This window comes from Mustelus asterias, chromosome 16, assembly GCF_964213995.1.
Source record: "Mustelus asterias chromosome 16, sMusAst1.hap1.1, whole genome shotgun sequence".
Lineage (NCBI taxonomy): Eukaryota > Metazoa > Chordata > Chondrichthyes > Carcharhiniformes > Triakidae > Mustelus > Mustelus asterias.
The window spans coordinates 71125360-71152044 of NC_135816.1; the positions used below are offsets into that span (position 1 = coordinate 71125360).

The 26685-nt window shown below is 44.1% G+C and overlaps 1 protein-coding gene across 1 annotated transcript in view; it reads right to left on the bottom strand.

Annotated features, from left to right (window-relative positions):
* Positions 1-25723, bottom strand: part of adam19b (ADAM metallopeptidase domain 19b) — a 145570-nt gene extending 119847 nt beyond the window's left edge. Inside the window, exon 1 of the mRNA XM_078231651.1 lies at positions 25613-25723. Coding sequence (XP_078087777.1) covers positions 25613-25712 — 100 coding nt within the window. The 5' untranslated portion in view covers positions 25713-25723. The remainder of the gene's footprint in view (positions 1-25612) is intronic.
* Positions 25724-26685: the final 962 nt, after the last annotated feature.

The following is a 26685-nucleotide window of genomic DNA, read 5'->3' on the forward strand; positions in this document are numbered from 1 at the left end:
AAGTCCAACAGGTTTATTTGGTAGCAAAAGCCACTAGCTTTCTAAGCGCTGCTCCTTCATCAGGTGACTCTGTTGTTGTGAGACTTCTTACTGTGTTTACCCCAATCCAACGCTGGCATCTCCACATCGTGAACAGCATAGACATACTTGAGGGAAAGCTGAGCACACACAGGAGAAACGAATAGAAGGTAATGCTGACAGGGCTCGATGAAATGTGGTGGGTAAAGAATCATATGGAGCGTAAACACTAGAATCGACCTGTTGGGCTGAATAATCTCAGTCTATGCATTGTCACTCAATATGCCTCCCACACTAATATTAGTTATTACTCCTTTCAGTCTGGATGTCATTGTGCAATCATAAAAAGTGCATTACCCATCAGTATAAGAAACTAACCCAAACAGAATTAAATTAAGCCCATGAACATTACTGAATTGGCTATCACAGTAATGGATGTGTTGGAGTCAGTTCAAAGCTGCACTCTCACTGCCACGACTCAATGACAGTTAAGTTTAAAAACATTATTGTGCAGTCTTCACACCCAGGAATCTATTACCCTCAGCCTGCTCATCCTGTACCATCTAGCAATCACTTTACTTTAAGGTTTCCTTCCGATTTTCTTAACTTTATACTGTCTCGGAGGAGCTGACCGATACCAGCGGCAGCGGGACAGAGATGACAGTCTTTCTATAAGGCCCTTTCTCATGTGTGAAACCAGACAGTTACAATCAACAAGCTCAACTCTTGATGCCTCCCTCTAAAACTAACAAGGGCTGACCAACAGTTTTTTTAAAAAGTTGGCTGTGGAAGTACAGCTCTAAGTGTAAGCCAAAATTCAGCCAGAAGTTCGGTTAATTTTGAAGATGCGGAGAGAAATACATGACACAGAATCTAGAAATGGACCATTCATCCCAACAATGGTCAAATGTTGGTGTTTATACTTCACATGAGCTTCCTCCTATCCTATTAACATAACTTCTATTCCTTTTCTTCCCATTTGCTTATCCAGCTTAAACGTATTAAGAAAGTGGAGGGTGGATTTGGAAGTGGGCTCCAAAGCATTGCTTTTGGGACTTGAATACAACACTTTCCCGCTCCCCCTTCAGGTAGCATGCCCTAAGAGGGCATTGGTGACCATGGACTTCTTTGATAATGCTTGGCAAAGTACTGCAGTGGTTTGCAGTTATCTTCTCCAGTATGGCCGACTGGGATGAATTATGCTGGGTTCACGTTTTTAGGTGTCCAGATCACCACCAACCTGTCCTGGTCCCCCCATTCCGACACTATAGTTAAGAAAGCCCACCAACGCCTCTACTTTCTCAGAAGACTAAGGAAATTTGGCATGTCCGCCAAGACCCTCACCAACTTTTACAGATGCACCATAGAAAGCATTCTTTCTGGTTGTATCACAGCTTGGTATGGCTCCTGCTCTGCCCAAGATGCAAGAAACTACAAGGGATGTGAATGTAGCCCAATCCATCACACAAACCCGCCTCCCATCCATTGACTCTATCTATACTTCCCGCTGCCTCGGAAAAGCACCCAACATAATTAAGGACCCACGCACACTGGACATACTCTCTCTCCCAGCTTCTTCCGTCGGGAAAACGATACAAAAGTCTGAGGTCACATACCAACTCAAGAACAGCTTCTTCCCTGCTGCTGCTGCTGTCTTCCACTCTATCACCTGCCATCAAAAGTATTGGAAGGACTGAAGGCTGATAATCAATCTGCTTGGCCACACTATGAACGCATCTTCCATACCATCAGGTCCTGAAGAAGGACTTCTCCCACTGTGCCACAAGACCTTGTGGTTGAATGGTTTGCAGAAATTTAACTTTTACTATGCTGAAAGATCTTCAATCAAGCAAACTAGATTTTTTGGCTAAGGTTGTTTTTAAGTATGCTGGAATTTCCTGTGCCCAAGCTGGCTTGATACTTATCAAAGGATACAAGGTGTTGGACGTAACAGCTTATCTCCAAACAAGAGCTGAAGAAGCCAATGTTTCCTTATATGGGCATTGGAATGTAAGCTATATACGGTAAGGCCTAAAAGCATGATGGAGCCTGGAAGGTCCAGAGCCCGCTTCACATGATTGGCATAATCGAATGATGCAATTGGGTTTCTGATCAATTCACTGGCCAGTTGCCAAGGAACTTTAGGGGTATCTGAATGCTAACACAAAGAGCTTGTTAGCAGTGTGAAGAACCCGGGGACCAAAGCTCACAGGAAGAAGTGACATCTGGAAGGAAGAAAAGGCTGATATCCATGCAGCAAAATCCTGGCTAGGTTTCAAATATAAGTGGAAATCAGCCTTAAGTTCAGTGAAGTAACGGATAGTGAGTATTTGGTTTAAGCATTGCAAGTATTTACTGTTGTTTAGGTAGCTACAAAATAAAGAAAATTGCATTTAAATATCTAAAGTCGACTTTGTGTCTTTATTCGCTAGTTGAGGTTAAAACGCATAAGTTTGGACAGCAACTCCTCAATACAACACTACCAGGTTCAATTCAGAGTAAAGAATAGAGATAGAGAAAGAGATAGAGTATCTGGTGAACTGGTGCGATGACAATAATCTCTCCCTCAATGTCAACAAAACGAAGGAGATTGTCATCGACTTAAGGAAGCGTAGTAGAGTACATGACCGTGTCTATATCAATGGGGACGAAGCAGAAATCGTCGAAAGCTTCACGTTTTTAGGTGTCCAGATCACCACCAACCTGTCCTGGTCCCCCCATTCCGACACTATAGTTAAGAAAGCCCACCAACGCCTCTACTTTCTCAGAAGACTAAGGAAATTTGGCATGTCCGCCAAGACCCTCACCAACTTTTACAGATGTACCATAGAAAGCATTCTTTCTGGTTGTATCACAGCTTGGTATGGCTCCTGCTCTGGCCAAGATGCAAGAAACTACAAGGGATGTGAATGTAGCCCAATCCATCACACAAACCTGCCTCCCATCCATTGACTCTATCTATACTTCCCGCTGCCTCGGAAAAGCACCCAACATAATTAAGGACCCACGCACACTGGACATACTCTCTCTCCCAGCTTCTTCCGTCGGGAAAACGATACAAAAGTCTGAGGTCACGTACCAACTCAAGAACAGCTTCTTCCCTGCTGCTGTCGGACTTTTGAATGGACCTACCTCACACTAAGTTGATCTTTCTCTATACCCGAGCTATGACTGTAACACTACATTCTGCACTATCTCCTTGCCTTCTCTATGAACGTATACTTTGTCTGTATAGCGCGCAAGAAACAGTACTTTTCACTGTATGTTAATACATGTGACAATAATAAATCAAATCAAATCAATATCCTTTCACTGAGGATGTATCCCAATTTAAGCATGTTGATATCTGAGCTGAAACCATTAATAATACAGACACCATTCACAATATAAAACTGGCTTCACCATTGCATCCGTTCATATCACAGATTCCACAACAGTACAGACACACAAGGGCATTCCCTGAATCAAGGGTCTACCGATTTGAATATTTTATATTCAAGAATCGAGGGGACAAGTAAAATGGATGGACTGGAGGGGGATGCTCAGCAGCATTTCAGCAGAGAATAAGTCCACTGTTATTTCTCATTTATATTAATGATTTAGATAAGAATATAGGAGGCATAAGTTTGCAGATGACACCAAGGTTGGTGGCATAGTGGACAGCGAAGAAGGTTATCTCGGATTGCGAAGGGATCTTGATCAATTGGGCCAGTGGGCTGACGAATGGCAGATGGAGTTTAATTCAGATAAATGCAAGGTGATGCATTTTGGTAGATTGAACCAGGGTAGGACTTATTCAGTTAATGATAGGGTGTTGGGGAGAGTTACAGAACAAAGAGATCTAGGGATACAGGTTCATAGCTCCTTGAAAGTGGAGTCACAGGTGGACAGAGTGGTGAAGAAGGCATTCAGCATGCTTGATTTCATTGACCAGAACATTGAATACAGGAGTTGGAACGTCTTGTTGAAGTTGTACAAGACATTGGTAAGGCCACACTTGGAATACTGTGTACAGTTCTGGTCACCCTATTATAGAAAGGAAATTATTAAACTAGAAAGAGTGCAGAAGAGATTTACTAGGATGCTACCAGGACTTGATGGTTTGAGTTACAGGAGAGGCTGGATAGACTGGGACTTTTTTCTCTTTTATAGAGGTCTTTAAGATAATGAGGGGCATAGATCAGCTAGATAGTCAATATCTTTCCCAAAGGTAGGGGAATCTAAAGCTGGAGGACATAGATTTATGTGTCTTTATATGCTCTGTTTGTGAACAGAATTCCCACTCACCTAAAGAAGGGGCTTGCAGATCCGAAAGCTTGTGTGGCTTTTGCTACCAAATAAACCTGTTGGACTTTAACCTGGTGTTGTTAAACTTCTTACTGGACATAGATTTAACATGAGAGGGGAGAGATATAAAAGAGTCTAGAGGGGAAATTCTTTCACACAGAGGGTGGTGAGTGGCTGGAACAAACTGCCAGAGATAGTAGTAGAGGTGGGTACAATTTTGTCTTTTCATCATAGAAATCATAGAAACCCTACAGTGCAGAAGGAGGCCATTCGGCCCATCGAGTCTGCACCGACCACAATCCCACCCAGGCCCTACCCCCACATATTTACCCGCTAATCCCTCTAACCTACGCATCCCAGGACTCTAAGGGGCAATTTATAACCTGGCCAATCAACCTAACCCGCACATCTTTGGACTGTGGGAGGAAACCGGAGCACCCGGAGGAAACCCACGCAGACACGAGGAGAATGTGCAAACTCCACACAGACAGTGACCCGAGCCGGGAATCGAACCCGGGACCCTGGAGCTGTGAAGCAGCAGTGCTAACCACTGTGCTACCGTGCCGCCCTATAGAAATCATAGAAACCCTACAGTGCAGAAGGAGGCCATTCGGCCCATCGAGTCTGCACCGACCACAATCCCACCCAGGCCCTACCCCCACATATTTACCCGCTAATCCCTCTAACCTACACATCCCAGGACTCTAAGGGGCAATTTTTAACCTGGCCAATCAACCTAACCCGCACATCTTTGGACTGTGGGAGGAAACCGGAGCACCCGGAGGAAACCCACGCAGACACGAGGAGAATGTGCAAACTTCCACACAGACAGTGACCCGAGCCGGGAATCGAACCCGGGACCCTGGAGCTGTGAAGCAGCAGTGCTAACCACTGTGCTACCATGCCGCCCTTTTAAAAAGCATTTAGACAGTTACATGGGTAAGATGGGTATAGAGGGATATGGGTCAAATGCGGGCAATTGGGACTAGCTTAGGGGTTTAAAAAAAAGGACGGCATGGACAAGTTGAGCTGAAGGGCCTGTTTCCATGCTGTAAACTTCTATGACTCTGTGACTCTAAGTCGAACACCTTTAAAGGAATAATGCTGAGCAGATTACATACATAACTAAAAATGACAAGTTCGGGGTGAACAAAATGTGACTCTGAATGAATTATCAAATAAGATAAAAGTAAAATATAAAGATGGGTGATACGGAACTAACTCTGCAAGGAGAAACTGTGGACTGTAGGTCACTGGGATAAACACAAGGGCTTGCAGGATTAAAAGCTTAATCAAAAGGCTCAAGGAAAATCCATTCCCACAGAGGCAAACACAAAAGTAAAAAATGTTTTCAGGACTTCAGTAGTTCTGTTAGAGGACAGAAAGTGAAGAGGTGCAATTCATAAAATATGCAAATAAACCCAGTATGGAAACAAAGTTGTAAATATTCTGAATGATTATTTCTCCCAGATATTCAAAAGAGAGACTACCCAGACCCAAGTATAATCAGTAATTTTAATACAAATGGAATAGCAGCCCAAGAAGGGCTGAAAAAGCTTCAAATAAATAAATTTGCCCCCAACTGTTGAAATACCAGGGGAATTGATGATCATTTTGATGGATACTAGGGACAAACAGGCTATTCAAGTCAAGGGTAAAGAAACAAATCCAGTCAACTATAGACTTCAAAGGCTTACTTCAATTTCAGCAAAAGTAATGGAGTATCAAAAGAAAACTTGGGAACTATCCGGGCAATAATAAGCTAGAAAAGAGCTAGCAACAGCAGATTCAGGATGTAAAAATCTTACCCTTTCAATTTTTTTGAGGAAGTGATGACTCAAGTGAACGTGGGAAAAAATGGGACTTCCCAATGAGGGAAACGTCTGCACACAAAGCTATTTGTTCAACACAATGTGACGATTCAGGGTATGCCCTGGGAAAGAAATAAGATGAAGGGCAGAAGAGCATGTAGTTGGTAGAAGAGGTACATCAGAATTGTGGGGCACGAAAAGTGCAGGGGGATGTGATTGAGGATCAGCACTGAGTGAACTACCTGAAGCTAATGTTGGGACCATGACAGTTTTAAATTTGCATCAATGGGTGAAATCTCACCAAAATGGCAGAGTGTTGTTTCTGGCGAGAAAACCGGCATGTTCCTCACCAGAGAAATCTTTTGATCTTCTCTCCAGATCTCACCACACTCTGTCAAAAAAGAATCAAGGGGGCGAGTTTTATGCCATCATACGGTGGGAGGGGGCTGGACTTCAATATGCCAGCAAAACCCCATTGCTCGGAGATCAGGGCACCACCTTTAAAAGGCGCCCCAAACAGAACCTGAGCAAACTTCCCCCCAGCCCCCGATGGAGGTCTCGGGGCCCCCCTCCCTACCCCCCGATCAGAGGTGGCAGCTTTGTACTGCCTGCCATTGATCTCTTCTCCACCCCCCCTACTGATCATCGGCCCCCACCCCCGATCATCAGCATCTTCTCTCCCCCACCCTGTCCCCCGCAATGGCCGTCGCCGGCATCCCCTGCTCCTCCATCCATTCCCAGCCACTACCACATCTAAATGAACTCCCCCCCCCCCACCACCACCACCATGAGGCTCCCTCTGGCCCGGGGACTATACTCACCTTTGCACCCCCCGGGGAGACCCCCCCAATAGGTTCACGTCTAGGTGAACCTATTGTAAATGGCACTGGTGCATGCTGTATATCTGGTGATGGGTGGAGAGATCCCAGAAAGAGTGCTCGCTAATTACATACCAATGTATTAAAATGAGTTTCCTACAGTCCCGTGGCATGTTTCACACCATTCCACCCACAAGGGGCGGGAAGATCAGAACTACAAAACTCACTGGCGCGAATCACACTCTCTGGATTTTGAGCATATGCTGCCATACCTGCAGACGGTGAGTGCGGTCTCAAAATCGCCCTCAATGTTTTGGACTCCGAAACTGAATGCCAAATGGTGAAATTCCAGATGTTGCAAAAATGGAAAAAAAGGCTTGCATTCCTATAGCGCTGTTCATCTCAGGATGTCCAAAATGCTTTACAGGCAATAAAGCACATTTGCAGTGCAGCCACTGTTCTATTGTAGGAAACACAGCAGCGAATGTCAGCCCAGAAAATCTTCCACAAGTAACGGTGTGTTAACGGTAAGGTTATCTGTGCTAGCGATGTTGGCTGAGGGGTAAATTTTAAAGAGGACCCCAGAGAGGACATCACTGCTCTTCTTCGAAATAGCAGGAATGCTGCCAAACAGTTTAGAAATTACAGAACGTGTTCAGAGAATGGTTACAACACAGGAATAAACCAATCAGCGCGTCACGTCTGTGCTGATTCTTTGCAACTCACCTAGTCCCACTCCACCGTCTTCTCCTCATAACTCTGAAGATCTTTCTCTTCAGATAATTGTCCAATTCTCTTTCGAAGCCTTTGATTCAGGCTGCCTCCACCACACTCTCAGGCAATGCATTCCGCTGGACAAGATATGCAACTTGGTCATTGAGAGAGAGAAGGTTGAGAGATGATGTGAGTGCTATTTTTAAGATTCTAAAAGGTCTGGATAATGTAGACCTTAACAAACAATGTCACCTTGTCAAGGACAGTGGGATCAGAGGACACAGTGTGTGCTTGAAGAGGAGTAAATTCAGAATTAATCTGCGGGAATGTTGGCCAGGATTTTCCCAGTAAGAGTTTTAACAACACCAGGTTAAAGTCCAACAGGTTTATTTGGGAGCAATTGCCATTAGCTTTCGGAGCGCTGCTCCTTCGTCAGATGGAGTGGATTTTCCCCACAGGCTTGGGGACCCCGATGTCAGGATGAAATGGGAATCATAGAAATCATAGAAACCCTACAGTGCAGAAGGAGGCCATTCGGCCCATCGAGTCTGCACTGACCACAATCCCACCCAGGCCCTACCCCCACATATTTTACCCGCTAATCCCTCTAACCTACGCATCCCAGGACTCTAAGGGGCAATTTTTTTAACCTGGCCAATCAACCTAACCCGCACATCTTTGGACTGTGGGAGGAAACCGGAGCACCCGGAGGAAACCCACGCAGACACGAGGAGAATGTGCAAACTCCACACAGACAGTGACCCGAGCCAGGAATCGAACCCGGGACCCTGGAGCTGTGAAGCAGCGGTGCTAACCACTGTGCTACCGTGCCGCCCTGAGCCCGCACTTGTTGGACCCTGAATCCTGAGCCCACACTTGTTGGAAGCATGACCAAAATGGCAATTTCCCCAGAAGCCACCACTCAATTGCCTCCAGTTTCACTATCCAATTAATAACGATGGGCGGGATTTAGTGTCCAATTAGAGAGCTGACAGTTCAGGAGCCTTGGCAGCCCCAACAGGGGAGATGCGGATGGAGCGGTGAGCTCTTTGGGCCATGGATCCTGCAGTCTCACTGGCCCCTTGGGCTGCCGCAGGCAGGCTGCCTACAAGTAGCTGGTGGCCTCCCCACATGGCAGGAGGCTGTGCTGACCCTGTAAAATACCAGAGAACCCGTCTAATCTCCCTTAATAAGGGATCTTAATATGCAAATCGACTGCCTCCTTAGAGCAGACAACAAGGCCACACCTCAGCCCACCATTAGGAAACATCTGTCCCAAAGCAGCTCATTCTATTTTACTATTACTAAGATTACTACATTCTATTTACTATTACTAAGATTGAAAGAGTGCAGAGAAGGTTCACAAGGATGTTGCCGGGACTTGAGAAGCTGAGTTACAGAGAGAGAGATTGAATAGGTTGGGACTTTATTCCCGGGAGCGTAGAAGATTGAGGGGAGATTTGATAGAGGTGTATAAGATTTTGATGGGTATAGATAGAGTGAATGCAAGCAGGCTTTTTCCGCTGAGGCTAGGGGAGAAAAAAACCAGAGGGAATGGGTTAAGGGTGAAAGGAGAAAAGTTTAAAGGGAATATTAGGGGGGGCTTCTTCACGCAGAGAGTGGTGGGAGTGTGGAATGAGCTGCCGGATAAAGTGGTAAATGCAAGGTCACTTTTAACATTTAAGAAAAACTTGGACGGGTTCATGGATGAGAGGGGTGTGGAGGGATATGGTTCAAGTGCAGGTCAGTGGGACTAGGCATAAAATGGTTCGGCACAGACAAGAAGGGCCAAAAGGCCTGTTTCTGAGCTGTAATTTTCTATGGTTCTATGGTTCTATTTCCATTTCCACCCCATCTCCACATAACTCACTATCCCTCCCCCAGCCTCCACATCCATTGCCGTCACCCAAAGGCCGATAAAATGAAGCCCAATATTTCACTGAGCAAGCGGTCAATCTGTAAATCATGCTCCCCAGAGAGAAGGTGGGAACGGTTAGTAACCTAGATTAATTCCCAGTATATGAGTCATTTAAGACATGAATTGTGGTAAGTGCAGTGTGTTTGAGAGGGAAAAGGTGACTTTGCACCTTAAGTCCAGCACTGTGGTTTGCCTTGCCTCATGTCTAGGTCTGTTGTAGACTAATTGAGGGAGATTGGTTGCTGCTATTAGCCAACAACTCCATTATCATTGTGTCACATGTCCATGAGCATGGTAAAAGGTGAACTAGATGAACCTTGTAATTTTTTGTCCAACAGTTCTACGTTTCTACCCAAGGACAATGGCAGAAGAGATTTAAAGCAGACAAATGTAAAACACAACACATGAGAAGGAAAAATAAGGCAATACATGAACTCCATGAATTATGCTAAAACAGCTAAAAATGATTTTGAAAGAAAAGACTTGGAATAATGTAGACAAATTTCTGGAATCACTTAAAAACCAAACAGATGGGAGTGGGGCACGTTGCAAGGGTTTTCTGATTGGATGAGGTAAGATGAGCCAAATGGCCTTCCTTAACCAACACAATGATGTTAACTAAATAGTTTTTTATGTATAAGAGTAGGCGGAGAAGAAATCATGATCAGTCAACGTCATCTAAAAAACTCAAGGTCACAGTGAAACATGGACCTGTCATTTCCTCGTTTCAATGCTATTCAACCTGCCCCGCATTTAAGAAAGCTACAATGCTGCAGATTATTGTTGGCAAGAAGAACGGATGAAAACTTAATTCATTGATATAATATTCCCCAGTGTGCCATTCTAACAGAGGTGTTAACTCTTTAAATAAATTAGTTTTAACACATCTGGCAAAACAGTGGGCAAAGGTTAATTATCTAATTAATTAATCTTTCTTGCCTATTATTGGCAAGGCGAATTTCTAGCCTTCGTCTCTCTCTTTTGACTGCATCAAAAGGTTTCATTCTCTTGTACGGGAAATAAAAATCATTTAATACTGGAGTTAGAAAAAACATAAATCCGTGTAAACATTGTACAGAAAGCTCCTGCTCCTGCCTCTTAAGCCTGTTTCATTATCTGATTAGATCATGGTTGATCTGTACCTCAGCTTCATTTGCACCTTAGATCCATATTCCTTGACACCTTAGCCTAACAAAAATGTATCAATCTTGAAAGCTTCAAATGACCCAGCAACCACAAGCCCTTGGGACAGGGAGTTCCAGATTTCTGCTATCCTCTGTATCCATTTCCTGATTCCTTTCTTAAAATGGTCCAACTGTAATTTTATCATTGTACTCCCGTGTTCTGAATTCCCCATTCGAATTACTCCTCTGTGTCTATGCTACTGAGCCCCTTAATCATTTCAAACAGCTTGATTAGATCAATCTTCTAAACATTAGAGAATATAAATCAAATAATGCAACCCACCATCATAATTTAATCCTCGAAGTGCAGGAACAGGCATTTGGGAGTGGAATCCTGTGCACCCAGGCAAGCCTGACCAGGTCACTTAAGCATCGACCACATCACGTGGGATTGGAGACATATATAAATAAACCAGATCAGATAGGCAGGATGCCATTCCTGAAGGCATTAGTGAGCATCCTTGGCTGTTTTGTCTGATGCCACATATCCCCAGAATTACTGAGCTAAATTTCACCACTTGGCATGTTGAGATTTGAACTCATAGCCTCTGGGTTGTTAGCCAGGTTCCATTCTATTATAACTATGTATAACAGCATCAATCACTAATGTTAACGATCCAAAGACATGAGCTCATAATCTCACCAGGGCAGCTGGACAACTTTAATTCAATTAATTAAATACATCTGGAATATAAAGCTACAACCTGTAATGGTTCATTACTGTCCTTTAAGGAGAGAAATCTATCTCCGTCCCTGTCTGCATGTGCCTCCCCCTCTCCATGTGGGCACCTCTGATTGACTCTTAGCTCCCTCTGAAATGGATTAACAAACCATTCAGTTGTATTCAAGAACACAGCTCACCACCTTATCATGGGCAAGAAGGAATGGGTAATGAATGCTGGCCTTGCTAGCGATGCTCATATCCCATGAATGAATAATTAAACAACAAACTTAAGTAGATAAAACTCCACTTAACACAGCCTGGTTGGAGCTTTGTGGGAAAAAAAATATTTTGTTTGAATTTCAGCTGCTTATTTGCAGTATAGAACTTGGGGACAAATCATCAATAGACCTGCAGAGAATATGCTTTTTCAGCTTAAAGTTAGTATGCACCATCAGATTGGTTTTAGCTTTCACCAGTCTCACCCTCCAATTAATAATTTTCATTCATTCTTTCATCTTTCAGTCCCAGCCTTCGATCAGTCTGATTGGATTGGGACTGGTGAGCCACTGAAATCTCCATTCACATTGGTAGAAGATCAAGGATTGAAAAACTCTGCCCAAAGATTGGTCCGTCAACCTCCAGTGGCCACCTGCCAACCAACCTAATTGGTTGGTACTAAACGCCAATCATGGTGAAGCAGGCTGATGTTTTCCAAGACCGCTGACAAGTTGGCAACTGGATGGAAAAATACTGGCACTTGGCTTGTGTGCATTCTTCTTTCTCAGCTACTATCCACACACATTGACTTAAAACAGGGTTAATTGGACAGCAATCTGGTGCTGCAACTTTGGGCAAATTCCAGTAAGACAACATCCACCAACTGAATTGTTCCCCATCATTACACTGGCTGCCATCAGATCAATGCCACATAGATCACAGACCAAACCTGGGACCTGTTTGTATCCATAATTGACCATGCTACACAGAGTTCTCATTAGCTCACCTATCTAGAATTTCTTGATAATTTCTTTATGCTCTGGTCTCAATAAAATTACAGATAAAACTGGCTGATTATCACTGAAATAATGTATTCAAATGATTAAATACCTGAGCACACAGGATTCAACTCCCAAATGCTTGTTCCTGCACTTAGCAGATTAAATTATGATGGCAAGTTGCATAGATTTGATTTACATTCCCTTAAAATAGACAATGAAGATCAGGTCATGGTTACTCCAAGAGGCTGGGTTGGGGAGTGGGGAGTGTGGGGGGGGGGGGGGGGGGGGGGCTGGTTGGGGGGCACTCCAATGAAACTAGGTAGAATGTAAAGATAGTCTCTTTATAATAATGGGTGAAAGGGGAGGCAGATTGTTGGAATTGGAACAATCTCCAATGTTAAAAGTGATAAATAGTAATCTAATCCATAAAACCATAAGAAATAGGAGCGGAAGTAAGGCCATTCGGCCCATCGAGTCCACTCCACCATTCAATCATGGTTGATTTCAACTCCATTTACCCGCTCTCTCCCCATAGCCCTTAATTCCTCAAGAAATCAAGAATTTATCAATTTCTGTCTTGAAGACGCTCAACGTCTCGGCCTCCACAGCCCTCTGTGGCAATGAATTCCACAGACCTACCACTCTCTGGCTGAAGAGATTTCTCCTCATCTCTGTTCTAAAGTGACTCCCTTTTATTCTAAGGCTGTGCCCCCACGTCCTAGTCTCCCCTGCTAATGGAAACAACTTCCCTACGTCCATCCTATCTAAGCCGTTCATTATCTTGTAAGTCTCTATTAGATCTCCCCTCAACCTCCTAAACTCCAATGAATATAATCCCACGATCCTCAGACGTTCAATCCAAACAAATTGAAAATATTCCAGCATGTTGTCTGTGATTGGTTAACCTGCTTGGCTTATTTTTGGGAGATGGACGGGTAGAGCTGTCACGCAAACATTTGAAAAAGAGTGGACTTTCAGCCATTCGAGTCTGCGTTGTCATTCGATCAGGTCAAGATCAGGGCTGCACGGTGACACAATGGTTAGCACTGCTGCCTCACAGCGCCAGGGACCCAGGTTAGATTCCCAGCTTGGGGTCACTGTCTGTGTGGAGTTTGCACATTCTCCCCGTGTCTGCGTGGGTTTCCTCTGGGTGCTCTGGTTTCCACCCACAGTCTGAAAGACGTGCTGGATAGGTGCATTGACCATGCTAAATTCGTCCTCGGTGTACCCAAACAGGTGCCGGAGTGTGGCGACTAGGGGATTTTCACAGTAACTTCATTGCAGTGTTAATGTAAGCATACTTGTAACTATTTAAAAATCTTTAGACAGATTGGCACCTTTATTCCATTTACCCACGTTTTGCTACTTCCTCACCAGTCAGCCCTTGATAGCCCTGCAAGCTGCTGACACAACAGGTAGATGGACAAGGCAACGGAAAACATGTCTGTGCTGGTCATTCACATGGTTACAGCAGCTTAAATGCCAGCACCATTCCCCCAACCTCCATATCCACCTGCCATATAAACCTCTAATTTGAGGTTCCTGTCAAAGCTGTGCTTGCTAAGTGGAGGGTGTACCTTCACTGTATATTGAGCAACTGCAGAGCCGGGCCCTCTCAGTTATTCCTAGGTCTGGTGATGAGCTTCCACTTCTGTCACATTCCTGGTTAACCAGAAAAGAAAGGCATAACTCCCAAAAGCTGAGCTTAACGGTTTGATGTCGTTCTGCTCCCAAATATGGGATTGTTTGCATGTTTATATGAGACAGCAGCAATAACTTATATGGAACCTTTCATGTAATAAAACACCCTGAGGTGCTTCACCGGAACATTATAGGACCATAGGAACAGGGCATTCAGTCTGTTAGGCCTGCTCCACCATTCAGTTCAATGATGGCTGATCACCCACTTCAATGCCTTTCTCCCACATTATCTTCATATCCCTTTATGTCATAAAGCAAACTTTTGACACCAAGTCATATGAAGAGATATTAGGGCAGATGACCAAAAGCTTGAACAACGAGATCAGTTTTAACAAGCATCTTAATAGAGGAAAACGAGGTAGGATGATGAAGAGGTATTGGAAGAGTATTCCAGAGCTGAGGGTCTAGACAGCTGGAGGCACAGTCACCAATGGTGAAGCAATTAACATTGGGGATGCTCAAGAGGCAAGAATTAGAGGAGTGCAGAGATCTTGGAGGGTTGTATGGCCAGAGGAGGTTATAGGATTATGAAGTGGTGAGATCATGGAGACATGTGAAAATAAAATGAGAATTTAAGAATCTAAATGTTACTTAACCAGGAGTCAATGTGGGTGATGAGTTAACAGAACTTGGCGCAGGTTAGGATGTAGGCAGATGAATTTTGGATGATCGAGTTTATAGAGAGTAGAATGAGGGGAGCCCAGCTAGAGTGCACTGAAATGGTCAGGTCTGGGGTAGATGAGGGTTTTGGCAACAGATTAGGTGAGGCAGAAGGTGGGAGGGGTGTCAGGTGATGTCCAAAGGTGGGAATAGATTGTCTCAGTGATGGTGTGGATATGAAGTCAGAATCTCACCTCAGAGTCAAGACACTAAACTTGTAAATGGACCTGTTCAGTCTCAGACCACAGCCAGAGAGCAGGATGGAGTCCGTAATAAGAGGAACAGAACTTATTGTGTACACTGAAGACAATGGTTTCAGTCTTCCAAATATTTAACTGATGGAAGTTTCTGCTCCTCTGCTACTAGATTTCAGACAAGCAATCTAACAATGTAGAGGCAGTGGAAGTAATGATCAGGTAGAGCTAGGTGCGGCGGCACTGTGGCACAATGGTTAGCACTACTGCTTCACAGCACCAGGAATGCGAGTTCAATTCCTGGCTTGGATCACTATCTATGCAGAGTTTGCATGTTCTCCCCCTGTCTGCATGGGTTTCCTCTGGGTGCTCCGGTTTCCTCCCACTGTCTGAAAGATGTGCTGGTTGAGTGCATTGGTCATGCTAAATTCTCCCTCAGTGTACCCGAACAGGTGCCGGAGTGTGATGACTAGGGGATTTTCACAGTAACTTCATTGCAGTGTTGATGTAAGCCTATTTGTGACACTAATACTTAAACTTAAAAACGTACATGTGGATGCTATGTTTTCAGATGATGCTGTCAAAGTACAGCACAGGAAATAGGAGGGGATCAAAGCTATAATATCTTGGATCTATACTTAAAACATAAAAAAATTGGAGGGCAATGGGGGATAGAGCAGGGGTGTGGGCCTTATTGGATAGCTGTTTTAAAGAGCTGACACAGGCATGATGGTGTGAATGGTCTCATTCTATCCTGTATGATTCTAAGGGTTCAATATTTATGGAATTGCACATCCTATGATTCTATCATGTCATTGTGTTACTGGATTATTATACTCGTTGTATTTGTCAGGAAATCCCTCAGGAGTGATGTGTTGTTGACACTAGTTCACGTCCTTACCTTCATGTGTATAAAGGTGGTTTAGCCAAACACCCAGCGATATAATGCCAGTGGAGCAGGAGAAATTCCCAGTCGCAGTCACTACAAAATTACAATGAGTTTCATCTACAGTGGAAAGTTTTATAAAAAATATTTAAATTAACGTGTGAAGACCTAAAGTACAGAGCATCATCAGAATGGTAGATCGGATCGTCTGGGTAATAGTGACGAAATTGGCTTAAAGTAAATTTACATTCAGGGAAATGATCATAAAGGTGAGACCAAGGAAAGGAAGGATATGAGACAGACCGGGCCACCAGCGAAAGCTCCCAGAGCGGCATGGTGGCACAGTGGTTCGCACTGCTGCCTTACAGTGCCAGGGACCCAGGTTCGACTCCAGCCTCAGGTCACTGTCTGTGCGGAGTTTGCACATTCTCCCCATGTCTGCGTGGGTTTCCTCCGGGTGCTCCGATTTCCTCCCACAGTCCAAAGATGTGCGTGTTAGGTCGATTGGCTATGCTAAATTAACCTAGTGTCAGGGGGATTAGCAAGGTAAATGTGTGGGGTTGCGGGGCTAGGTCCTGGGTGGGATTGTGGTCGGTGCAGATTTAATGGGCTGAACGGCCTCCTTCTATACTGTAGGGATTCTATGATTTACGTGGCCTGAAGGTACAACAGCTCATTCAAGATCACAATGGATATCTGCGCTGAATTTTACTGTTCTAATGCAGTGCTATATGAGAATTAATTATATAGAATTGACTGCACAGAATCAGGCCATTCATTTGTACCAATGTTAATGCTCCACACAAGCGCCTTCTCACTCTATTTCAGTGAATCCCATCAACATATCCTTCTATTATTTTCTTCTTCAGATAGCTTCCCCTTTAATGTATCAATGTCATTCACCTCAGTTACCCTTTGTGATAACAAGTTTCACATTCTCACCACTCTTGAGTGAAATACATTTCTTCTGAATAGCCTACTGGATTATTATTAGTAACTATGTGACAGTTAAGCTTCTAATTTTGGACTACGCACAGGTGGTTACGTGCCCTGGTTGTCAAACACCTTATAATTGCAGGTGGTTTGGTTCAATTATCCTTTCCAAGTAGCTTAAGATGTGCAGATTGTCTATCCTGACGCCACGATGGAACAGTTCCAGGAAAAAGCCCAGTGGCCACCAGTATTACAAATAAAGGTTCAGGGAACACACAGGATGAAATTCAGCTGATAAATGCTGACATTGCGTCAGTCTAATGTATTTTCTGTGGTTAGTGAGTGGGTAAAAGCAGTGATCTTTTTCAAAGGAAGTGGAAGTTAAACTATTCCTTAATCCGTGGCTGGGGAACTGAGAGTCCGCTACAACGCTGACCTGCACGTCAGTCTCATCCAAGTTCCAAAGGAAAACTGTTCCTCCCAAGTGTGCAACGTTCTTCCAACACTAAGGGCTCAATATAACTTGCAGCTGTAAGCAGATACCGTAGTTTTACCAGTGCAATCTCTTCAAAGTGGGATCCCAGCAAACAGCTGAAGCAAGTGGCTGCTCTTGGGAGAGCTTCACATGTGTGTATGTGTGTACACATGTGTGAATATTCACAACAAGCATGATACCTAAAGTATAATCTATTGTTGCAAAGATTATTTGCCCTTAAATTGCATCAAGGACAAATCTCCTACCACCAAACTGAATCTCTTTTTTCAATTCAGATAGTTTACCTCCTGCACTATCAGACATTTTTTTTTCAGTTCACCCATGTCTGCCACAGGACAACTTACCATCTACCATGGTGGGATTTGAACCTACAACCCAGAGCATCATTCTAGGTTTGTGGTTGATAAGTTTAGTGACCTATACCACTGAGCCACCTCTCCACAGAAATCTCCCGCTTGTTGGAAATGTCCTGCCTGTTATACCCACGGGAGATAAAAGGATGATTGATTTCCCCAGAAAAGAGAGAGAGAATGGGCAAAAGTCAGGAAGAGCCAGCCCAGGTCAGAGTGAAATCTGACATTCTGAATGGGACTACTTGTATTTTCTTCCCATGCGGATGATTGTACAGCTCGTAAAGCACACAAAATGGAATGGAAACAAAAGCATGGAATTAAATGGAATCTAGGGAATAATAGGAAGGGGGCAGGTTGATGGCGTTGCTAAGCTAAAATTCCCCTAAGTTCCCAGATCCAACTCTAGCCATATGGAACACACCATAAAGAAATCGCTGGAAGCTGGTCACCTCACTGTAAATGTGATATAGGACTTACAACTGAGTCATGTGCTCAACTCCAACTTCCAAGTCTAACTGGCACTCCAGTGCAGTACCAGAGTGCTGCACTGTCGGAGAGGCTATCATTAAAATAAGGTGTTAAACCCAGTCTGGGCTCAAAAGGATATGGAAAAGATCTAATGAGTGTACTTTGAAGGGCAGAGGATGGCACAGTGGCACAATGGTTCGCACTGCTGCCTCACAATGCCAGGGACCTGGGTTCGATTCCAGCCTTGGGTCACTGTCTGTGTGGGTTTCCTCCGAGTGCTCCAGTTTCCTCCCACAGTCCAAAGATATGCAAGTTAGATGGATTAGCTATGCTAACTCGCCCCTTAGTGTCCCAAGATGTGTAGAGTAGATGGATTAGCCATGGTAAATGTATAGGGTTGGGGGATAGAGCAGGGAACAGGGCCTGGGTAAGACACTCTGTCAGAGAGTTGGTGTAGAATCGCTGGGTCAATTGGCCTCCTTCTGCACTGTAGAGATTCTATAATTTTAAGAGTAGTTCTCCCTGATGACTTGGTTAATACTTACCTTGCAACCAACATCATAAAAACAGATGTTCAGGTCCTTACTCCAGTCCTGTTTTGTGGGATGTTTCCCACATTGCAATGATGATTGCTCTTCAAAAGTACTTCATTAATTATAAAGTGCTTTGGGACCTGTTGAGGTCATGAAATGCACAAATTAAAGGTAAGCCTTTCTTTCCTATTGTTTCAGATGGGAAGAGTACATGATGAGAAACGTGGCTCGTAACTAAAGAGTGTTAAAAAATGCCATCATGTGGCTCAACTAGGTAGATATAGTAAATACATGCTGATGAAATAAACAACCCATTTAAATTACTTCTATTCATTTCCATTGAGTTTAATTTATGAAGGATTCGACTATCTTTCAACTATATGGCAATGTAGACACTGCCAACCTTTGGTACCAAACCTTCATCTCACCCATCCCTATTAACCTTTAGTCAAAATGGGATGATTTAACAGCTCATTAGGGACACTATACCGGGGTGTAGCTAATGCAAATGTCACGCAATTAATTCTTTTATAACTTTTCACTGATACAAATCTATATTTAGAAAGAGACTGCACTCCAGATAATATTAGCCTAGCTTTCTGTCATCACACTTAATAGTTTATTCCTTTTTTGCTTAATTTCTAAAATATCCATAGGTTTAATTCTTCTTCTACACTGAACTAACTCAATTTCGCCTGCGCCTGTACAACTGGTGTCAGTTCCCTTTGGATAAGACAGACAAAAGAAATGTCAGCTAAGCTTCCTGGTCACAATCCTGAGATCCCCTTGCTCAAAAAGTTACTCATGTATGAGGGAAGATCAGACAGAGTTATGTGGTCTTTAGAGTTGGAAAATCTGCTGACACTCACTATCTCAGCTCACATGTTATAAACTGCCACTTAACTAAGCTACAAGGGGACTGTCACTGGGCCAAGGGCTTGGAAGTCAATGGACAACGTTACTGAATGGGGCCAAAGGGTGGGAGGGGGGGATGAAAAGTAATCCTTCCACTGATTACCTTATATTTGTGCCTTCACTTGGACCAGCTATTTCCACCTACGTAACATTGCTGACTCTGCCCTGCCTCAGCTCATTGATTGCTGCAACTCTCACTCATGCCTTCATTCCCTCTAGATGCGATTGTTCAATGCACGCGGCTGGTCTCCCACACTCTACCTTCAGGTTAAACTTCAGCTCACTCAAAACCCCGCTGCTTGTGCTATAACTTGAAACGAGTCTTACTCCCCCACTACCCCTGAGCTTGCTGATCTACACTGACTCCCAGTAAATCAACATCATGATTTTAGAATTCCCATCCCTTCTTTTAAACCCCTCTGTGGCCTCACCGCTCTCAAATCTCTGTAATCTCCTCCAGTCCACAAAGCTCTAAGATATCTGTGCTCCTCTGATTCTGGTCTCTTGTGCATCGCCAATTATAATCACTCCACAACTGGTGGCTGTGCCTTCAGTAGCCTCAGCCCCAAGCTCTGGAATTTCTTTCCTGCATCTCTCCGTCTCTCAACCTCACTTTGCTCCTTTAAGACACTCAGTTAAAAAGTGCCTCTTTGATTATCTGCCCTAATATCCGTTTCCATCGCTCAGTATCATACCTTGTTTTATAAGCACCTTAGAACATTTCATTATTTTAAACATAGAAACTAGAGGCAGGAGTAGGCCATTCAGCCCTTCAAGCCTACTCCCCCATTCATTTTGATCATGGCTGATCATCAAATTCAATACCCTGATCCCACCTTCCTAAAGGTTCATAAATAGGAATGTAAGTTATTTTTGTTGCTGTTGTCCACCCTATCAAACCCTTTCGTAATCTTAATGATCTTTATTAGATCACAGATCGAACTTATTTTTTCCTGAGAAAAAAGCCACAGCCTACTCAATCTTTCCTAATAGGCATAACTCCTGTACTGGAGCCATCCTTGTTGATGCTGACAATTCATTTAAACTTTCAGTAACCTCGGCACAGTAGCACAGTGGTTAGCACTGCTGCCTCACAGCTCCACGGATCCGGATTCGATTCCCGGCCTGGGTCACTGTCTGTGTGGAGTTTGCATTTTCTCCCTATGTCTGCTTGGGTTTCCTCCAGGTGCTCCGGTTTCTTCCCACAGTCCAAAGAAGTGTGGGTTAGGTTGATTGGCCATGTTAAATTGCCCCTTAGTGTCCTGGGATGCGTAGGTTAGAGGGATTAGTGGGGTAAATATGTGGGGTTACGGGGATAGGACCTAGGGTGGGATTGTTGTCGGTGCAGACTCGATCGGCCAAATGGCCTCCTTCTGCACTGTAGGGGATTCTATGAACCACTTCTGGTAATGTTTCCATGCCACAATGCACAGAATTAAATTTGTGTGTGCGTTGTAGGGTGGATACATAAACTGGCACAGGTTCACATCTTAGAATCACAGCGCAGAAAAGGCCCTTCGGCCCATCAAGTCTGCACCGACACATTAGAGACACCTGAACTCCCACCTAATCCCATCTGCCAGCACTTGGCCCATAGCCCTGAATGTTATGATGTGCCAAGTGCACATCCAGATATTTTTTAAAGGATGTGAGGCAGCCTGCCCCTACCACCCAGTAAGAAGTCGCACAACACCAGGTTAAAGTCCAGCAGGTTTATTTGGTAGTACAAGCCACTAGCTTTTGGAGCGCTGCCCCTTCATCAGGTGAGTGGGATTTCAGTTCACAAACAGGGCATATAAAGACACAAACTCAATTTACAAAATAATTGTTGGAATGCGAGTCTTTACAGGTAATCAAGTCTTAAAGGTACAGACAATGTGAGTGGAGAGAGGGTGAAGCACACGTTAAAGAGATGTGTATTGTCTCCAGCCAGGACAGTTAGTGAGATTTTGTTGATATGCGCGATCTTCTTGAAGATCCTCTCCACTTGGAGTCGGCAGTTTGCGGTGTCGATGGTAGCCATGCTGTGAACGCATCATGGCTACCATCGACACCACAAACTGCCGGCTCCAAGTGGAGATGATCTCCAAGAAGATCACGCATATCTCCCACCCTCCCAGGCAGCGCATTCCAGACCATCACCATCCTCTGGATAAAAAGGTTTTGCCTTACATCCCCCTAAACCTCCTGCCCCTCACCTTGAACCTATGTCCCCTCATGGCTGATCCTTCAATTAAGAGGAACAGCTGCTCCCTATCTACTCTATCCATGTCCCTCATAATCTTGTACACCTCGATCCGGTTGCCCCCTCAGTCTTCTCTGCTCTAACGAAAACAACCCAAACCTACCCAACCTCTCTTCATAACTTAAATGTTCCATCCCAGGCAGCATGCTGGTGAATCTCCTCTGCATCCCCTCCAGTACAATCACATCCTTAATTCAAAAGTTGTACTTTTTGATTTCAAATGTGGACAGGTACCCAACACAAAGGAAAACACTGTAGAAAAGGGGCCTAATTTGAAACAGCCTGTACACAAACAGAAGTCAGCTATTAAAAAGATACTAGTGAAGAAACAGTGCAGGGGAATTTTTTAGTTGGGAAAACTGTGCACAATTGCTCAGCAGATCTGCTCTGTTCTGATTAGAATGCTGGCCTTTGCAGAGGCTGGAGGGTGAAGATTTATGAATGCATCCATTTAACAAATCTCAGATCAGCTCCATTTAGATGATTACTTGAATACATTACCAGTCGGATGCTGGTGTTGAGGTCATTCTAGTATAAAAGGCAAGAGGAGGATTGGTGGGGGAGGGTGGAGAAAATGCTGTGGTGAACTTTAGACACCATCACCAACATACACATTCAATCCGGCATCTCATAACTCGCACGGGCATCACGGCAGTAATTGTGGGGCACCTTGTGTCAGCACTGCGCCTGCAATGAGTGTGAAATGCATAACCAGCAAATACTGAATGGGCAATCAATGGTTCAGCTATAGCCTTCAACCCAACAAGGTGCCAGGTTCCAAACCTGTTCCAGACTGAGATAATCTGATGGTGATGCAGTGCCCTCTCTTGTTTTGATATGAGTGATCAGCCAGTGTAGAATTCAGTCATTGGTTTTACAAAGAGACCACATAAGTAAAATATTTTACAACTGAACAAAAATTAAATGCACCATCATTTTTATAGCTGCTGATTTTCAATGAATAGAATGCCACAAAATGAGTGATGACAAATTTGTATTCTTCCAAGCAGTTATTTTCCTTAATCTATGCACTGCTGTTTTGACTGTACTCTGTTTTAACCCAGAATTTTTAAAAAGCTACTTTTCTCCCCACGTCTTCTGTTGCCTGGTTACACAGAAGTATCTCACCCAAGTCACCAGCCTTCATCCCTAAAGTGAGAGAGTGCTGCTAGGTTGTTTGGATAACAGCCCTTTTCCTGCCAAAAATTAAAATCAATCTTGTTGTTAGTGCAAAGCAAAGGGACCTTTATTCTGCACCAGGTCTGTCCCAGACCTGAGAACTTTTCAGTTTGACACTGGGTGTTCAAGATTAAAACAAGGTTTTCCAGTCCACAATACCAACATCCCTAACTCTAACGCAGATAATAGTCCACACGTATATGCAGCAAGAATTGGGTGGATAAGTGGCAAGTAACATTTGTGCTACAAGTGCCAGGCAATGACTTTCATCAACAAGAGAAAGTCTAACCGTGTCCCAGTGGCATTGAGTGGCATTAGAATTGGCCAGCTCTTCATCATCATCAACATCTGTGAAGTGGACGGGGGTTGCCACAGACTAAAATATCAACTGTTCTAACCATAAATGCTAGAGATAACTAGAGCACAAAGGCTCGGGTATTTGGTAGTGAGTGACTCCTCTCTTGACTCTTTGCACAAGTCAGAAGTACAATAAAATGCTTCCTATATGGATTGGTGCAGCTGCCATAACAGCATTCAAGAGGCTCAACACCACCTCAAACATCCACTCCTTCCACTACCAGTGCATGGTGATGGCAGTGCATACTACCTATAGCAGCGGTTCCCAACATTTTCCTTTATGTGGATCGCCATCAAAACCTTTTACAGACCACAATGTATGCAAGCCGTTTTAAACATTTAAAAAAAAATAGCCTGAGGCTGACGTGTTCAAATTTATATATCAACGGGTATTAAAATCACAGCTATTTCCAATAATTTATGATACACACTCACAAATACATTGCAATCGTCACAGCACAATTACCTGCATTAGGGACAACCAGTGTAAACAGATAACGCTTACCTAATGAGAAGTCTGATGTTGTTTCACAATCTAATGAGAAGGCTGATTTTTTTTTCACAGACCCCCTGTAGTAGCTTCAGGACCACCAGTGGTCTGTGGACCACAGGTTGGGAACCACTGACCTATAGAACAGTGCAGCACAGAACAGGCCCTTCGGCCCACGATGTTGTGCCGAGCTTTATCTGAAACCAAGATCAAGCTATCCCACTCCCTATCATCCTGGTGTGCTCCATGTGCCTATCCAATAACCGCTTAAATGTTCCTAAAGTGTCTGACTCCACTATCACTGCAGGCAGTCCATTCCACACCCCAACCACTCTCTGCGTAAAGAACCTACCTCTGATATCCTTCCTATATCTCCCACCATGAACCCTATAGTTATGCCCCCTTGTAATAGCTCCATCCACCCGAGGAAATAGTCTTTGAACGTTCACTCTATCTATCCCCTTCATCATTTTATAAACCTCTATTAAGTCTCCCCTCAGCCTCCTCCGCTCCAGAGAGAACAGCCCTAGTATGGATTGCAGTAACTTTCTTGGGCAGCTCCTTCCAAACCTGCAACCTCCACCACCTAGAAGGACATGAGAATACCACCATCTCTATCTTCCCCTTCAAGCCACACACCATCCCAAATTGGAGGTCCTTTTCTTTATTGCTGCCTTATCAAAATCCTGGAACATCCTACCCAACAGTCCTATGGGGGGCGGGGGGGGGGAACTTTCACCTCGTAGACTGCAACAGTTCACCCCCTCAGCACCCCCTCAAGGGCAATTCAGATGGGCAATAAATGCCCACATCTTGAGACTACCACTCCCCCCACCACACCACACCCCCCAAACACATACACTCCAGCAGAAAAACTAATCATTTTATCTCTTCACTTCTTATTGATTTATTCACAACATATTGTTAATATTGAAATTAATCCATATTCTACTCAATTTCAGACAGGTTAATTTCCCAGTATGTTGAACTCTGAATGACCTTTCAGATTGCCAGTCCTGTAATTCTGTATATATAATGCACATATAAAAATACACACATATACACAAAAACCCAAGAGAAAGAATGCACATTGATATTGCGCTGTTCATGGCCTGGAAACAATCACATAGCCACACAAAACATTTACGCATATAAATGTATGTATACATACTGTTTATAAACACACACACACACAAACACACATATGGCACATTCAAATAAATGCACACATGCAAATCTCAAACACACTGCACACATTGCATCCACACACCAGGCATATGTCAGCGATATTACAGAGGTAGTAATATCACTAGGCAGCAATATCACTCGCACCGTTTTCACAAAGAAGTTTTCACAAAGAAGCCCAAGTTCTGAGCTCTGATCATTAGCGGAGTTGGAGCTTGGGCTGGGGAAAATCCTTGCCATTTCCTCATCATTATTCGTATAATACAGTTCACAGAATGTGATCTCCCTCCGCCTGCATCCTCAAATACAAGAGAGGTTTGTATTATAATGGGATTGAGCGCTTCCTTTTCACTCAGTCTGATGCTCTGAGCGCCTGTGACTAACGAGTTCAATGTTCTGTCCTCCCAGAGGAGATTCACACAATCAGGAGACGAGAGAAACAAAAGAAGTCTGAAGCATTTTTGTTCTCCATTCCCCTCTCCGCTCAGATTTAAAACAACTTTCTCTCTTTCTTTCTCCCTCTCTCTCTCTCACACACATGCCTGCACTAACGGTCAGATTCTCCACATTGATGCCATATACAGTCATTCAGAGACACGCCTCACCTCCGCCTGCTGCATTTACACAGCCAGAGAGCGCCAGGCAGCACAGGACTTGAGCGAGATGGACGGGGGGTCTCTGGATCGGTCCCAATCTCTGAGCCATCAGCCCCTCCAATGCCGGTGTCCACAAGTGACTCCCTCCTTTACCAGTACAACCCCTCCCACTAAAATACTAAATACCCGTAACTGTTTCTATTTGATTTGTTCAGCCTGACTGTCCTGTACATTAGGGGAGGAGGGAGCCTCGGTTGAAACGAGCTGTGGGGATCCTCCCCCCAGTGTGGAGCTCTGTCCATTAAGTTAAAAGCACCGTCTGGGTGAAATGAACACGATACATCTCGATCCGAACGCCTGGATGAGCATTCTTCCGTTTTACAGCCTTGCAAACGTGATTGGGCTTTTTTTTTGGTCTCAGTTCTGTTTAAATATATGACATTGTAGGACCACCCCCCTTCTGGTTTATAAGGAGACATTCCGGTCGATTCCAATTCTCATACACGTGGTTGCAAGAGTTGGGTTCGTTTCTTTGTTCAATTTGTGTAAGTTCAGCCGTGACTTCATTCTGGCCTGTTTATCATTTCCCACATGTGATCTGCAGTATGCTTAAAAAAAACAATTCATTTTGCTCTTCCCAAGTGCTCTCAAGATCCACTCCAGCAAAGTCAAGCACATAACCTGCTTGACACTTGGGGAAAGCGTCCTTCAATGCATAGGTCACACTGTATTTGCCTTTGAAGGCGAGATGGTCATCCAGTTGCCATCTCTCCAGGAATGTCCTGGAAGTCTGTGTGAATTTTAAGGAAATTTCTAAAGTACCTGGGACCAAAGGCCACAAATACTTGTTGCTCCTATTTTAGATTTTAAAACGTGATTGACTCTTGATGACACAGTAGATAATAGGAACATAGGAACACGAGTAGGCCATTCAATGCTTCGAGCCTGCTCCACCCTTTAATACGACCATGGTTGATTGGGCACTTCAGTGCCTTTTACACACGCTATTACCCCCATAACTCTTTACATGGCACGGTGGCACAGTGGTTAACACTGCTGCCTCACAGCGCCAGGAGCCTGGT